Below are 16,938 nucleotides of genomic sequence, written 5' to 3'. Positions count from 1 at the left end.
CCCCTTTCTCCATGAGAGACTAACAGGTGACCAAGCCCAGAATATGCAACTGATACACAAACTAACATGAGAAGAAAAGGTAGAAAGAATTTTTTAAATCATTATCGTTTTTTTCTCTTGCAGATATTCTCAAGACCCCTTTCAAGGGAGAATTTAAATAAAACATTTTTTTCCAAACTATAGTAACAAAAGAAATAATCTGCAATAAAACAAAATAAAGAAAAAATAATATACATATTTAGCTTTTCTGACCTTTACAGGTATTTGGGGGATGAAATATTTTTATTTTTCAGAATTTAAAGGATAACTCTGAAACAAAAATTTTCAAGATTTGATGCCTTAACTTTTATGTTAACTTAACAAAGGCTCAAATATGTAGTAAACTGAAAAAAGGTATAGTTAAGTTACTTAATACCAGTATTTACTCATATTGCTCAATATCTTTTTGTCCCTTCAATTCCAAACCTTTCTACCTAATTTGTCCCTCATTAATCTTCATCTCCATCACTATGTGGAAAAATTATTTTTGTACTAATATCTTAAACTGGGACTTTATCCCTACAGTCAAAAACCTGGTTGAAGGTACCAACATCTGACTTTGTCTGGAAAAGCAAGATGTGGAACATTCTATCACACCCTACCACCAGAAGGAAAAAAACAGCAAGTCATGCCAGGAAACCACATGGTAATTAACAAAAATCATGGCAGGTCTGAAGTCAAAATGTTCAGTTTTCATTTATATATTTCACCAGTCTTTCATTTCTCTAAATTTACTACCCATACAATATACCTGTTTTTATAAGGACTTCACCCAGATTACACCCTTTAGATTTAGAAAACATTAATATTTGGGGTGATAATCTATAAAATTATAGCTGGATATTAGCAATTACAGATGAATATCAGCATGATATGATAAAATTAAAGGTTTAACAATAATCATAATAGACTATTAATGAAACTACCTCCTACAAAAGGTCTACCTTTAAAGTACAGTTTAAAGTACCTAGCACAGAATACATTTGGTTAGGTAACAAGATTTTCATTATATGGCCAATAGAAAAATAATAAAAACCTTGAAAAACAAGATTTTAAATTCTTTCAATAAACCATGTCTTTTACCATCTTTTAAGTAACTAAAAAAATCATGAAAACCTTACTGAAACATTTGGTCGTTTTCTTTTACTAAAATGGCAATCCTTTTGAAATATGCTTAATTTTTCCAAAGTGAAAACCACAAATATACATTCAGAGTATAAATGTGCCTATTGATTTTTAAAAGTTTAATCACAAAAATCTCCAACTAACACTAAAATAATTAAATAGCTTTCAAGCTTCTCAAAGTTCCTCAGTTCCATAACTCCTATATTATTTTGATCAAGGTCAGTCAGACTGGCAAATTTGTTAAAACATTCCTTTAAAGTCAACTTATTTAAAGCAATGTAGAATCATGAGATATATTACAGCTTTTCTAGCCAGTCAGCTTCAAAGACAATTTGATTCTATAAGTGTGATTAGCACATTATTTCCAATTCAGTTAAGAAAACACTAGTTTAATAATGTATTTTAGGCTTTATTGGACTTTTTGATAAGTAAAGAAGGGAACAAACTCTTATTTTCATGTCTCTACAAATTCAACCCACCAAGACTTATGTATTTTGCCATGTATAATGTGCTCCCATGTGTAATGTGCACCCACGGTTTTGTGTGCATTATACATGGGATAATTGTACCCATTATTATACCCATGGTATATAATCATTACACACATGTATAATGTGCATCTTTATTTTTCCCTGAAAATTTCGGGCAAAAAGGTGTGCATTATACACGACAAAATACAGTACTTTCTTCACTCTTTTAAAATGGCTACCACCTTGATCTACTATGCAAAAATAAAAATGTACAGTAGCTTATTACCATCAAAAACAAATCTGGTTATTTTGACAGTGTCCACCCACCCCCCACAAAAATAATCCCTTAAGATTCCCATTCCTCCTTTACTGTTCACATAAAATGATGATTAAATAGGTACACAAAAGTTGGTTAATTACAGTATGAGGGAAAACTATATAACCCGGATTAGGACATCTATCTTATAATGTCTGACTAGGAAAAGCAGGTAACAGTATCTTTCACACACTAAGATCAAACACAGTAGAACTGAAAAGGACTGTCCAGTCAAGGAAAAACAAATGTGGGAACCATTATCCCTCCCAGGAGATTATCATAAGGATTTTACCCATTCAAAAGAACAGATTAACTATTATATGGGTTAAAAGTTAACTTTCCCTTCATCTTTTTTAAAAAGCATTTTATAAGTAATAAAAACCACTTAGTGCTCCCAACCCTACTCTTAATGCTTAGTAACTATTTTGTCAAATACGTACATATCATTTATACCATTTACATATATAGCTACTAAATAAACTCTGAATCTGTTGAATGTCTGATATATGGCATGATCTTACCTCTCATCCTCGCCATCCACCAGCGGTAGCACCTTCAACGGGAAAAGAGAAGCAGAGGCTGCTAGGCTGTTGCTACTCCCATCTGAAACTGCTGATATTCCCCCACTGTCACCACTGATAGTCTGAGGTAAGCCAACTAAGGAGGGTTCCGCAGGGCGCCTGGCATCTTCAACTTGGCTTCCAATTGCCTGAGCTAATGATTGTGCAGAGAACTGAGAACTTAGTGATATCTGTTGTGCCAAAGGCAAATTTATATTAGCTGCTATAGAGGGAGGTTGACTAACACTTTGAACCACGTTACCATTTTGAGTGGCAGGGGTTTGTGCTATATTCTGTGGTGGAACCACGTTTGTTGGGGCAGAAGATATTCCAGAAGGACCAGCTGAACTAACCTGATTTATAACAGAAATACTACTGGCAGAGGGTACAGGACTAACTGCAGGCAACTGCTGTGAAACAACTCCTTGAGCTACTGATTCTACTCCTTGTGGCTGGGGAGGCACAGTTAACAAGGTACTTTGGGGTGCAATGACCAGTTGTTGAGGAAGGCTTGAAGCACTAGTTTGAACTCCCTGATGAAGAATCGCAGTCTGAGCAGGTGGAACTATTTGTGAAGATGGAGGAGCACCTTGCTGAATAACTGCAGGTGTGACTTGGGACGAAGGCTGCTGCACTGCAGTGGGTACATTTGCTTGTTGATTAATATTTGCAATTTGACTGCCAGTAGGTACAGCAGATACTGCTATTTGAGCCTGGCCAACAGGCTGGCCAGATGTCCCTACAGGTTGTGGTTGGACTGCCACAGACTGCACTGGCAGCTGGATACTCTGTGGCTGAGCCATAGGAATCACCGTTGTTCCTGCTCCCACTGCTGAACTGGGCTGACCAGAGGACACTGCTTTCTGAAGGCTTGGCTGCTGCTGTACAAACTCAGAAGTAGGAATTTGAGTTAGTGGTTTACTGTGACCTGGAGCCATCTGTGTGGGAACAGTTGATTGTTGTCCGTATTGTAACTGTTGGGATGGTGCCCCTGGAAGGGGAGCTTGCACAGGAGGAGCCGTCTGAGAATATGGCAGTTGGGGCTGAGCCACACCAGAAATGGAAGGCTGCTGACCTAAAGCTGAAGTTATACCAACCACATTAACAGGTGATGGCTGGATACCAGTCACAGCATTGATAGCAGCTTGCAGAGGTACTGGTTGAACACCTTGCTTTTGCTGATAGCTCAGTTCTTGAGACTGTAATTGTACTTGTGAGATCTGTGACTGAGAAACACTCTGTGGTATACTTGCTGCTGAAATACTCTGCGGGCCAGTGCTACTGAAATCCATCTGCTGAAGGGCCAAACCTTGAAGAGCTGGTTGTTGCTGCTGCTGCTGCTGCTGCTGCTGTTGCTGCACCACCACAGTAGGGGCTCCCATCTCTCCACTTCCCACACTCTCTGTGTAGTGACTCAGTGTGCTGACACTACTGCTCACTGAACTCCCACTAGTGCTCTCCCTTTCAGAAGTCACTTCTATTGGGTTTAGTTTTACAGTTTCCACCAATTTATTTATCACCACACTTTCTGTAACAGGTACAGCATTCTCTTTTTCATAGAACTCAGTGCAAGTCCACCTACCTTTTTTAAAGGGTTCAGAACTAGAATCTAACTTCACAACTCTGAACCTTGAAGTGTTAATTGTTGGCTGTTGTTGCTGACTTGAAACTGATCCCACAGCCATCCCTGCAGCTGCATTAGGTACACTGTTAACAACAGCAGAGGAAGAAATGGTACCATTGCCCATGCCACTCAAGATATTCACATTAACACTGCTGTTAACTCCAAGCCCAACACTCACACTAGCAGCATTAGGAATATTGCTTGGGGTCATATTAGTATTACCAAGCACGTTGCTTGTCACATTAGGATTAAAACTACCCACAGCAGTAATGGTAATATTATCCACCGTATTAGTGCCAGTAACAGAATTTACTCCTATACTGCTGGTAGTACTGGGAGTACGGATATTAATCATTACAGATGCAGGTGAGCCACCGGATGATGCAGCAGAAGTTGGTGCAGCTGCTATAACACTGTCAGAGCTTCCAGTTGTAGAGAGTTTTCTGGATATTGGGCTTGAGGGTGGCCCTCCAGGAATGGATGTACTGGCCACACCAGCATGGGATGGGTGGTGGTGCCCATGGTGGAGGTGGTGCCCATGATGAATGTGATGGTGGTGATGGAGGTGGTGTGGATGAGCATTCCCATTAATCACAACATTCTGTTGTGGAAGGTGAGGCAAATGAGGCTGTGGAAGGTGAGGCTGGTTGGGAGAGACTGCCCCAGGTGTCTCAGCTTCCTGGAAGTTATTAAGCGTCTCTTCTGAGGAGCTGCGTTCAGGTTCCCCTAAGTCAGTAGCCCTGGAAAGTGATACATCAAGGATCTCAGAAGACGAAAGATCTTCTGTGTGAGACTCATCCAGATCATCATAGCTCTCAGTGTCCTCTGCTATACTGTTGTTAGAACTGATGCTGGCGGAGATCTGGGCAGGGGTAACGCTAGTTATCTGAAAGCCACTTTTCTTTTTCATTTGAGTTCCGCCTGGTGGGAGAGGCTGTGTCTGCAACTGAGCCTGCGAAAGGAGGTTCAGGCTTTGTGGAGGCGGAGGCTGTGGTCCCGACGTACAAGATGCTGCAGGAGGTGGCGGCTGAAGCAACGACGGAGGTGGAAGATCCTCTGAAGATGGGGCATTACTAACAACGCTGGTACCTGCTGCATTGAGAGCAGAGGCGCTGCCACCGCCGCTGCCTCTTCTTGGAAATATCGCCGGGTGCGCCATCTTCCTAGCATTAATGTCTGCAGCGGCAGCGGCAGCGGCCGCGGTGGACTCAGGCGGCTGGTGCATTGTGTTGGATACGGGGGGCGGAGGAGACGAGTGCCAATTTCCTTCAGCAGGGTAATCTTTGTATTCAAGACACCGGGAGGAAAACCAGACCCGATGCTCGAACCGGAGCGATCCCTCTTTCTCCTCCTCCTCCTCTTCAGCCTAAGGCGCCGGCAGCTCCTGCCTTCGAAAGCGAGCTTCGGGAAGGGAGGATGAATGATGGTGAACAGGGCGGCCGGAGACCCAAAGGGGAAGACCCCTTCAGTCCTTCACCATTCACTTTCCCCTCTAATATCACACCCCCCTTTATATTCTGTTTCACGTGGGGTGTGGAGTGGTAGGGAGGGGTAGACAAGCGGAGGGAGGAGACCAGGAGAGGGCTGGGGGAAAAAAACAAGAAATGCCCACCTTCTCCGGACTACTCAGAGGCCACCTCAAACCCTCCTCCTGCCGCTCTGGCGACAGTGGCTGCTGCAAAACCCTCCTGGTCGCTCTGCGCGAAGGCAGTGCAAAGCGATTGTCGCCTTCCCCTTGCCACCCCCAGCTCCGCTGCCGCAGCCGGTGAACCCTGAGATCAGTGTCGCTCAAACCTCCCCTCTCGACCCTGGGGTCCCCGCTCGGCCCTCCCCCCACACCCGGCGGACCCTTTCAAACCCCCTGGGCTCGCGGTGGCTGCTCCGGGAGGAAACGCTGGCCAAGACTGGGGCCGGGATGATGAGGCTCCAAGCAGGGCGGCGGCAGCGGCGGGACGCCCGGTATGGTGAGCCCAGCAACGAGGCGCGGGCGGGTACGCAGAGACGCCGGGTCCTCGCGGAGTACGGCCAGGGTGCGGCAGCAGTGGCAGCGGGAGCCCAGGGACCGCTCCATCACTGGCAGCCATGGAGCCCGAGCATTTTCCTCCCTCAGGCAGGGGCCTCGGCTCGGCACAGTCCTCGGGGAGTAAGGGGCTGGCGCTGGAGCCTTTCCGAAGGGCGGCGGGACGTGCGCTAGAGTGGAGGGTGAGGGCCACTCCTGGCCTCTTCCTCCGCAGCCAGACCGTCCTCACCCCGCTGCTCCCGCGGCCCGGGTGGGAGAGGGCCACAAGCGGTAGCTGCTCTTTTCTCGGCGGTGTTGGTGGCCAGACGTGCTGGTGCAGCGACTGCAGCCGATGCCGTTCAAAGAACGAGAGGTGGGGTTGGTTGGTGTTGGCCAACCGGGCGGGTGAGTGCCGGAGAAGGGCAGCGGGCGGGGACGGTGCTGAGGGGGTTGTTACTAGTGTTCTTCTCCCGCTTCACGGTACACCCGGTCTCTCTCTCGCGGCATCGGGAGGGGAGGGACCAGAGCCGGAGCGCAGGAGGAGGAGGGGCGAGTCGGCAGGAGAAGGCGGTGGCAGCAGCAAGGGGGAGAGGGCCGGCCGAAGGGAAAGAGGGAAGATGGCGTCTGCGCATGCGCCCAGGCGCCGCGGACAAAAAGCCGGATCAGGCAAAGGAGACAACGGGTGTTCGGACCTCCGTGGGAGCCCGGTGTCCGGACGGAAGTAGCCGAAGGCTGGCGGAGGCACCGAAGCCGTGGGTTGGGTGGTTAGGAAATTTCGGCTGGGGGAGCAAATGTGGGTCGGTCTCTGAGACTCTGCCTGAGTGGGGGTGGGGCAGGATGAGGGGCGCGCGCAGGTTAGGTGTGTCTGCTCTTTTTCCACTCGCGGCCCTCGTGAGCACGCGCACGCGGGAGCGAAGGGAGCGTGGCCAGGAGGTTGTTGGAGCCCTAGGTATCGGGTGTACGCGCCCTGGGTGGAGTTCCCCCCGCCCCTGCGGAATAGATAATGAGGCTTTTCTCCGCAGCAATGGCATCACGAGTTTCGGTTCCCAGGAGCCCGCAGCTGCTGCCGCCACCGCCACTGCCATGACATGAGTCAGGCTTTCTTCCTTCGCGCAGGGGGGAGCCTTCCTCTCTTTTGTGCACCTGGGTTCTCCCCAGGCCACGCCGCCCTTATCCCCTCGGAAGGTGATGCCCTGCGCCCGAGCTGCAGGGTCCACAGAAGGCTGGTGGCTCCTCACAAGAGGTGCTGTCTTTTGTGCTATGCAGTCGTGGCTGCCTGGCGGTCCCCTCACCCTTGACTGGCAGGGCCTGCCAGCCTGGCAGATATTGCAGTCGTTTGCAAGATAAATTGCCTAAGCTCCTGTGGGGGATTCTTAGAGACGAGTGCTTGCCATCCACCCTTACCTGGAGCAAAGAAGCAAAAGGCTCGGTAAACTAGCTAACCTCAACAGGTGGAGCTTTATCTCCAGCAGGGATGTCTTTTCGTTTCATTGTCCAGGCTGCAACCCCCACAGATTTTACTTAAAAGTAAAATTTGCTTATTCAGGTAGCAGCACGAGTGCAATAGTAAGTGAAGAACACCTAGAAAAGGAAAGAGCCATGGCCATTCTAGTTTAAAAACCTGCTTGAGACTGTTTTAGTTCTAACAGAGGAAATGTTGCATTTTGATTAGAGGCAATTTACTGGAAGTTACTTCCCTGGCTTTAACATGTTAAAACGTAGCTCTAAACACTTTTTTACCATGAAGCGAAAATGTATTTCTTGATTAAAAAACAACAATGTAATATGGCAAACCCTAGAAAGAAATTAGAAAAGTTTAGGAACTAAACTTTTTGTTTTCATTTACTGGTTTTAGAGAGAGAGGGGAAGAAAGGGAGAGAGAGAAACATTGATTTCTCTCTCAACACATTAATATGTGTTGTTCCACATATTAATGCATTCATTGGTTGATTCTTATATTTGCCCTTACTGGAGATGAAACCTGCACCTCTGTACTGGGACAGACACTAACCAGCTGAACTACGTGGCCAGGGCTGAACATTTATGATTAGACCTGATTAACTTTCACAGCTTGACAGATACATACAATCCTATTTCAGTAGCTTGTTAAAGCATAAACGACTGTAACTTTTTGCAGAGTTTTGATACAAGTCTGTCAAATCAACATGTTGCCTTTAGGTTTCTCTAAACATCCCCCCCCCCCATCAATCTGTCAAAAATTCACATCACCATTCTCTTACGCTGTGGAGTAGAAATGCGTCCTCAACAACCCATGTAATCCTGTGTCAGAGCTATGATATATTGTTGCTTTTTCTGTGCTTCCCTTCCCTACACCGCACTAAGCCCAAAAAGCAGGACTACATTTATTTTTTACTTTAAATTGCCTGTGTGGAGCTCTGCTAGTTACAAAATTATGTGCTCGTAAGTAGTGAAAGAGATATGTAATAAAAATGAAATACATTTGTACTTGTGATATTCACATGTTAATCTGTGATTGTATTTTTTAAAGTTATGACCATTTTTTGTTTTACAAAAATATAATTTCTTTTTTAATACCCCCAAAGCTTTTGTTCCATATGGTATGCCTGTAATGGTTGCCATTCATTGCCAAAATCCAAATCTGACATGCTTTTCAACAGTTTTTGAATGGAAAATAGAAACTATCCTAATCAATTGAAATTGCCCCATCCATAAGTGTCTTCCTATGTCAAAATGTGTGACTTTTTCACGTTTCCATAACTCATTGTTGAAAAGAAAGCCAAAGCCCCAAAATGGAGCCTTTTAGCCCTGGAATGTACATGAAACTACAGTGTAAAAGAAAAATGCTCTTGGTCTCTCAAAATGTTGCCTTTAAATTAAGCCAAACAATCAACATCCCCTGGGGCACCTAAGTACCTTTTATGATCCTGCTGATATGCATAGAAGCAGAAGAAACACACTTAATAAAGTTTTACCCAAAGTTAAAAGATCCCATAAAAACATATATTTGTTCTAATAATCAGGAGTAAAGGGTATTGTTTTGGCTGTTTTGCTCTTGGGGGTAGGAATATTCTTTCTTTTAAATAAAAGTTTTGTTAAAACAAAACTTTTCCAGGATAACATAAGAAAATATGGTCTTTTCAAATGCATTTCATTTTTGTTTGCCATATCACTTTCAAATTCCTGTTTCAGCTCCATCACATTCCACTAAGACATAAAGAGCAAGTCTGCAGTTATGGAAACCTGAGTTTGAAAAAATGACTCTGTGAATGCACACATAGGCACGTGCATCTTTCTCCAATCCCTCTTTCTAGTTGCCACCATTTCCATGACCAGCAATACCTGGATACAAGTACATTAAAACAAACAGAAGCACTTAACTAACCAGGTGATACCATAAATGGTATTACCACCATTTAATTTATAAAGACTTCATTTTTTATATTAATATTAAATGCCTATTGCTATGTGTAATGAACTCATAAATCCTTTGAACCCAGCACTTAGAGTTATCCTTTGCCTTTTGAAAGACTGAATTTCACCTGTTGCATTCTGAAGGTGTAGCCCTGAATATCTCTGTTAACTAACAGATTAATGTGTAGTGCAGTATTCACTAAAATCCAATTATTGTGACACTGCACACCAGCATGTAGATTTGGCTGTGTTCAGTGGGTTTTTTCCACCATAAAATAGAAAATTAACTTTATATTATAATTTACCTAGTCATGAGAACTATGAAATAGGTCAGTGTTTAAAGCCAAGAAATTCCGAAGAAAAGCCCTCAAAGAGGGAAATACTTATACTCAGAGTGACTGTGACTGGCAGAAGTAGATATTAAAGAGAAATGTGTACAGAAAATACTGCCACTGTTCCACTCCAGGAATTATTCTACCTAACCAATACTTCAGGTATGTAGTATTACTTATCTGGGACTTTTGAATGTCATCTAAAAAAGAAGTCAAACTTTTAAACGTGTTAAAGACCAAAAACTCTCTATAGAGTAAATGTGAAGATCGAACTGTATTGAGCAATTGGTGAATCAAGCAGCATCCAATCTGGCAAGTAGAGAGGTACTCCAAGAAGCTATAGGATATGGAAGGCCTTTATAGGCAGAAATTGGGTGGGACAAGCCTATTAGCAAAAGAAAAGACAACATTGTTTCAGGCAAGGTTAACTTTCCTTAGAGAAGGAAAGGGGGTTCTTATGAGGCAGGTTGTGTCAGCTTCTGGAGGTGCAGGAAATATAGAGTTTCATGACATATTACCTTAATGGTACTTACCAGAAAATTCCAGACTGACCCATTAAGATTACATTCCTGGAGAAGCTTGGAACTGCCATTGGGTACTAAGTCTACAGTTCACTCCATTTTTGGGCCTTTGGCTTTCTTTTCAACAATGAGTTATAGAAATGTGAAAAAGTCACACATTTTGACATAGAAAGACACTTATGCATGGGGATACCACAGCATGGAAATGCTATTTGACTTTTGTAATGCCACAAAATGCTTATTTTGAAACTTTTCACTCGTATTTCACTGAGTATTATTTAGCTTATAATGATTAATATTTTGCAGGATTTGTTAAGCATTCAATATAAGTATGTTTCTGGTGAGCTAAATAAACAATTTTATATCCTCAAAGGAGTATATAAATATTTTCCCATCTCAGCAATTAGCTTTTCCTGAAGCAATTAGCTTTACGAGAGCCTATAGACTGGAGGCAATAATAACCTAGTCTTTCCAACATGTTCTAAGGACCAATTTGTATTTGTACATCTTTTAATACTTATAGAAATATGCACATTTGTCATATTTTTTGAATCATAAAAGAGTATAGAAAATTGAACTTATGGTTCAGAGGGCACACTGATACACATTAGCTCATTTAGGTCTACGATTGGAGAGAGGAGGCATTATTTCATTTTAGAAATAAGTGATCACAGAGAGGTTAAAGAACTTGTCCAAAGTTTATGCCTAAATCTGGATACTCAGGTCTTATTAATTTTAGATTCTATGTCTCTGGGTTGAGGTGGTTTTCTGAAAAAGCAGTCTGAACTCTAGGGACTAGTATTTTTCAAAATTCTCTTGGAAATTAATGTGTTCTTTTAACACTTTTCAATACCAAGGGAGATGTGCCACGCACACACTAATTGCATACAGCATTCCTTCTACAAGAAGAGGATAAAAGACTTTTTCTGTTTGAACCAATGTAAATGTTACAGATTCTTCTACAGTCCATCTTTTCTGACTCACAAATGTGTTAATTTGGAGAATTTTCTTACAACTCAAAAAAAAATCAGCCTTGGCCATTGTGGCTCAGTTGGATAAAGCATCATCCCATAAACTGAAAGGTTGTGGGTTCGATTCCCAGTCAGGGCACATGTCTAGGTTACAGGTTCAGATCCCAGTCAGAGAACATATGAGAGGCAGCTGATTGATGTTTCTCTCCTCCTCTCTCCCCTTACCCTCACCCAAGGGCAAAATCAATAAGCATGTCCTTGGGTGAGGATTAAAAAAAATCATTTCTAACTTCTGCCACGAAACTGAAGTGGCATTGAAAATGTCATTTGTTAATTTTAAATTTTTTCATTTAATCAACCCTCTAATTTCTTCAGATGATAACATTTATTGAATGCCTACTTTATACTACACATCATTCTAAATGCTTTAAGTGTTTTAACTCACTTGATCCTCACAGCTGTATAAAGTAGGAACTATAATTACCCCATTTTACAAATGAGGAAAGTAAGGTGTAGAGAGGTTGAAGTCCAACAATTTATCAACAGTGAGGCTAAGGTACAAATCCCTGCAGTGCAACCACCCCTTCACATCTGCCTCCAAGACATACTGTTAAATCAGTCTCCTGCCAATTCTAGCTTCCAAGTTAAATTTCTATAGAATATTCAATGTTTCAAGTTTTCTAAATTATATATCACCAAAGAATCTAGGAACACCATTTTCTCCTGGTGCAGAGATCTTCTAAGAAAGAATGCACATTTTAAAGACTACTGTGGCCACATAGGAATTGGACATAAATGAACAGAACAGTGGTTTGATAAGTTGGATGATCCTTCACTGATCAAAAACAGATTTTGAATGCTTTTTAAAAAAGGTATTAATCATACATAATTGAGGAAAGCTGTATATACAGGATAAGATAAATGTTTTCTCATTTTAGTAATTGACTTTTATTGAATATGAGAGCATGTAGAATAAAGGAAATAATAATCTAGTCTTTCCAACATATTCTACGGACTATTTGCATTTTTACATCTTTTTGAATACTTAAAGTTATAGAAATAAACATATTTGTTACATTTTGGTATCATAATTTTAATAAGACCCTCATCTTTTTACCATACATAAATCAAAACCGGGTCAAGAGAAACAAACAAATCAGCACCCACCGTTTCTTTCCATTTAAAGATTAGAATACATAGGCATATCATGAGTCTCAAAGCTCAAGGGAAAAGGAATGACTATTGAAGTCAATCCTTAACATGGGATTTTCCTTTGGTCAGTCATTCATCTTCCTCTGCTCTAGTTTATCTATTAGGAGAATAAAATTGATAAAATAGTTTTAGTAACTTAAATTGACATTTTTACTTAATTTCATTTTAGAAGAAAAACAAAAAGTCATTGGTCTTAAAGGCAAAAATCTCTTCTGATTTTAATACTTTTAAAAAGGAGAAAAGAAAATCTTAGATGCATGCAAGCTAAATTGTAATCAGAAGCACAGGATAAAATCTGGTTGATAACATAACATAGAACATTAAAGACCATAGTACTATTTACATATGGAATTTGCTTATAAAAACTTTATGAATGATAGAGTTAGAATGATTAATGAGGAAATGTTGAAATTTCCTCATTAAGAAAAGCATGAGATGGAGTTTAGAAGGAAAAGCTCAACAAAATTGGTATGTTTCATTACATGTAATACATACACAATTGACAAATTCAAGAAAATCAACTATATATATAAATCACCCTCTTCACTGAGTTAAATATAAAGTTAATTGCAAGGATGCCAGCAAAGCTTTCCATCAAAAATTGGAAGAGAAGGTCCAACAGAAGGTGCTTTCTTGCCCCAGTTATTTATAGACAGAATGGGATCACGTGTCAATGCCAACTCTGTAGTTTAACTTTGATGTTTCAGAAGAGTTTCCAGACGCCCTCTTTATTCAAGTCATAACTGACGTGCAAAAATAGTTAACTACACATATACCAAAATATGTTTTGATCAGTTGCCTCTCACGCACCCTGGCCCACAATCCAGGCATGTGCCCTGACTGGAAGGTGATCCGGCAGCCTATCAGTTGGTAGGCCAGCACTCAATCCACTGAGCCACACTCAATACATGTTTTGAATAAAATGGGGTAGTACTCTGTGTTACCTCAATGTTGATCCCCAATTATTTGATAAATAACAAGAATTTTTAAAGGAATACTTAAAATGAAAACATCTTAAGAAAGGAGCTAAGTTTTTTTTTACTCTGTCAGCATATGATAGGAACTCAGAACTTGTAAAGAATCTTAAACCCCACATTATGTAATAATAGTCATTATAATTTATCATATGAACTTCACTACTGGAAGTTCATATGATAAATGAACTTTTTGAGTTCATATGATAAATGAACATATGATAAATGAGTTTTTTTTGAGGACTTACTGTAATTTATTGAGAGCCTCCCTCCCTGCCCTGGTAGTCTCTAGGTCATTTTTTTTCTCTTGTAGATCTTGCGCACCAGCCTCAGGAAGATGGCTGGGGGCAGGGGCGGTAAGCGCTGCTCAATGAGACCCATAAGGTGGTCGTAACTGTTTTATTTATAGTGCATGAACACAGCCTGCAGATTCAGCTCCTCATACAGCGCCTTCACCCAGGCCACCTTCTCAGCCTCCTTCTGTTCATAATTCTCCTGCAAGATCTGGTGCTGTTCCAGAGAGGCCTGTTGCAGACACTGAACCACCCTCCAGCTGCATTTACCATCCTGGATGTCAGCGCCAATCCTGTCACACTGGAGTCCCCAAAGTTGTCAAGGTAATCATCCTGAATCTGAAAGAGCTCCCCCATCTCCAGCAGGATTTTCTTGGCATTGGCATGTTCCTTCTCCCCATCAATGCTCACCATATACATGGCAGCAGCTACAGGAAGATAGGAGTAAAAAGCTGTCTTATACTTGACAGTAGATTTGTACCTCCTTTCAGGGTATCTGCCAAGATCCATGCTGCCTTGTGGGGCTGTGATGAGGTCCAGGGTCTGTCCAATCTCAGTCTGATAGGAACTCTGTGGGAAGAGCTCCATCAGGTTCAGGTGATAGGGCTGCTCTCAGTAGTAGAGCTTCAGCAGTCAGTAGATATATGCTTGCAGAAGAATTGCATTATTGATGGTATCCAGACCTATGCCTGGCATCTCATACCAACAGACTTGCCCCCATCAGGTGAGGGATGAATCCATAATGTCATCTGACAGCAGGAGGAAAGTGTGGAGCACTTCCACACACCAGCCCACAGTCATGGCCTGCTGGAGACTATCAGCATCCAGCTTTTTTGGTTCCATCAGATCCTGGAAGGTTGTCACACAGTCATGCCCCACTGGCTCTTACTTCCAATGATGTGCTCCGGGACCTCCTTGACAAGATGGGCAGTAGCATTTCCTATTTCTGGGTGCTCCATGTCATCCTCATTCAGCACCCTGACAATCTTGGAGAAATGAGAAGTGCTGGATGAAACTCTGCCTTTTTTGGTCATAAACATCCAATTTCTGGTCTCCTTTCATTCTGAGAAAAGAGTGAAGTATTCTGTTACTGGATGCAGGTTCTTTTCCCTGGACTTTTCATAAGATGTTTCTGAAGAACACTAAGTTCAGAAGTTATGACATTAGGAAACAAGCTCATTATTAAAATTTTGGTCAAGGGCATCCAACAGTATTAAATTTCCTTATCTGTTCTTCACCTGACCTCTATAAAATTCTCCTCCACCCTAAGCCTTAACAACTTGCTGACTACTCTTTTTCATGGAATATCATGCCCAGAGCTTTTTGTTCAGTGAAAATGGTAAGAGGAGCTGAGTTTGATCTCCTTTTCTGATAGGCTTGCAAATGTTTAGATAGAGTGCATTATGTTAAATAGTGATTAAAACTGGGATCCTTAGGCTTTGTGGTTTCTGGAAATGCATTTCTTATATCCTGGCTTAAAGATGGGGAAGAGTCATGTGCTTCTTACAGTTAGATGAGCTCCAGAACCATTTTCTAAGAAACTTACAAAGCCTACAATGAATGGAGTAATTTCAGATAAAATTACCTATTTTTTTAGGTTTAACTTAGTTAATATTCTAAAATTTTTATCAGCACTATTGGTCAAACATTGTGAAGTAGTAATATTGAATGAGGGTTCTGCTACTATTTTTCATGTGTCCCCACATGGAACATTTTTTCTCCTATTTATGATTGTGAAGGGTGACAGGATCAACCCCAAAATATGCTGCTCTGGTATATTGACTATGTTGAGCTGTAGTCACCTAAAAAACAGCAAATGTTTTTTAGCTCTGGCTGGGTAGCTAAATTGGTTAGAGTCATCCCAAAACACCTGGTCAGAGCACCTACAAGAATCACCCAATGAATGTGTAAGTGGAACAACATCTCATCCCTTCCTTCCCCTCCCCTTCCCTTCTTTTCCCTTCCCTTCCCTTTCCTTCTCTCCCTCTCTCTCTCTCTCTCTTTCTCCCTCCCCCAAAAGTAAGTAAGTAAACAGCAAATGCAGAGAGAGACTTTCTCTTAACTTCCCTTATTTGCCTAAAGACAGATCTGCCAGAAGGAACTTAACTGTCATAAATCCTCTCCCTAGGAGTTTTATGAACCAGGGAAAGGAGACTACCTCCCATCCACTGATATTCTTCTAAGGGTCCTTTCCTTAAATTCATTTATTCTCCTTAGGAGGCTTGTATTTCCCCTCCCCTTTACTTATTAAGATGGTATTTAATCCTGAATTCTAAGCCACCTCGGAGAGTTACTCATTTTTCCTGGGCATCTTCCCTATATGCATAAGGTATACATGTTAATAAGCTTCTGTTTGTTTTTCTCTTGTTTTAATCTGTCTTTTATTACAAGGCTCTTAGCTAAGAACTCAGAAGGGTAGAAGGAAAATTTTTTTTCTCCCCTACAATTACCAGTATAATAAAAAATATCTTCTATTATATAACTAAGTTTAGAATAAAGAAGATACCAGGCTGATTTTTATCAACATGTTTTAAAATTAAGTACATAATATTTTTAGCACAGTATACTCAATAAATTCTTTTTTAATGGTAATGATTCTATAGTTGAGTTTATTCCTAAAGAATAGACAATTGACTGAAAGTAGAACTTCTGTATGCTGCCCCTTTGGAAGAACAGGTTGATGAGGGCCTTAGAGCCCCTCAGATATGTAGGATCTTCAGAGGAGGTGAGTCACCATTTCCATCCAGCTCTACATTATTAAAATGTCCAAAGAGAATAGTATTTGGCACTGTTTTCAATGATTCTATTCTAATAAGACATTAACTTAACATTCTTCTTATTACTTACTAGTTGTACCAGATGAGTCACTCATTTAAGACTCAGGCCTTAATGTAGTTTAAAATTGCTTTGATCTACAAGTCAAAACATTTTTTGAATGCTGAATAGATTTTATAGCAGACATCATTCCCCATCCCTCTGTTTCTTTCCTTCTCATTCACTGTTCCCCCCATTGCCTTCACCATACCGCAGAAATTGAACTTACAACAATTTTCACTTTGATGAAATTCCAAGTAAGTTGTATTTTTCTTCTTTGTGATAATAATATAGC

General features: G+C 41.5%; 1 protein-coding gene and 1 pseudogene across 3 annotated transcripts in view; both read right to left on the bottom strand.

Moving 5' to 3' along the window:
• TSC22D1 (TSC22 domain family member 1) overlaps window positions 1-6,681 on the bottom strand; it is a 165,662-nt gene extending 158,981 nt beyond the window's left edge. For 2 of the 3 annotated variants that reach the window (XR_005079803.2, XR_005079804.2), the window contains exon 1: window positions 2,472-6,681. Coding sequence is in view for 1 of the 3 variants with exons in the window: in XM_037126753.2 (XP_036982648.2) it covers window positions 2,472-5,359 (2,888 nt within the window). In the remaining 2 variants the exon portion in view is untranslated. The remainder of the gene's footprint in view (window positions 1-2,471) is intronic. The other variant, XM_037126753.2, reaches the window with a different exon arrangement.
• Window positions 6,682-13,865: 7,184 nt separating this feature from the next.
• On the bottom strand, window positions 13,866-14,891 carry LOC119035438 (farnesyl pyrophosphate synthase-like; annotated as a pseudogene).
• Between the last annotated feature and the right edge of the window lie 2,047 nt (window positions 14,892-16,938).

Source organism: Artibeus jamaicensis, unplaced genomic scaffold, assembly GCF_021234435.1.
Source record: "Artibeus jamaicensis isolate MK-2021 breed Jamaican fruit bat unplaced genomic scaffold, CSHL_Jam_final contig_414, whole genome shotgun sequence".
Taxonomy (NCBI): Eukaryota; Metazoa; Chordata; class Mammalia; order Chiroptera; family Phyllostomidae; genus Artibeus; species Artibeus jamaicensis.
The sequence above is the reverse complement of the archived record's forward strand: the minus strand, read 5'-3'. Positions and strand labels throughout refer to the sequence as shown.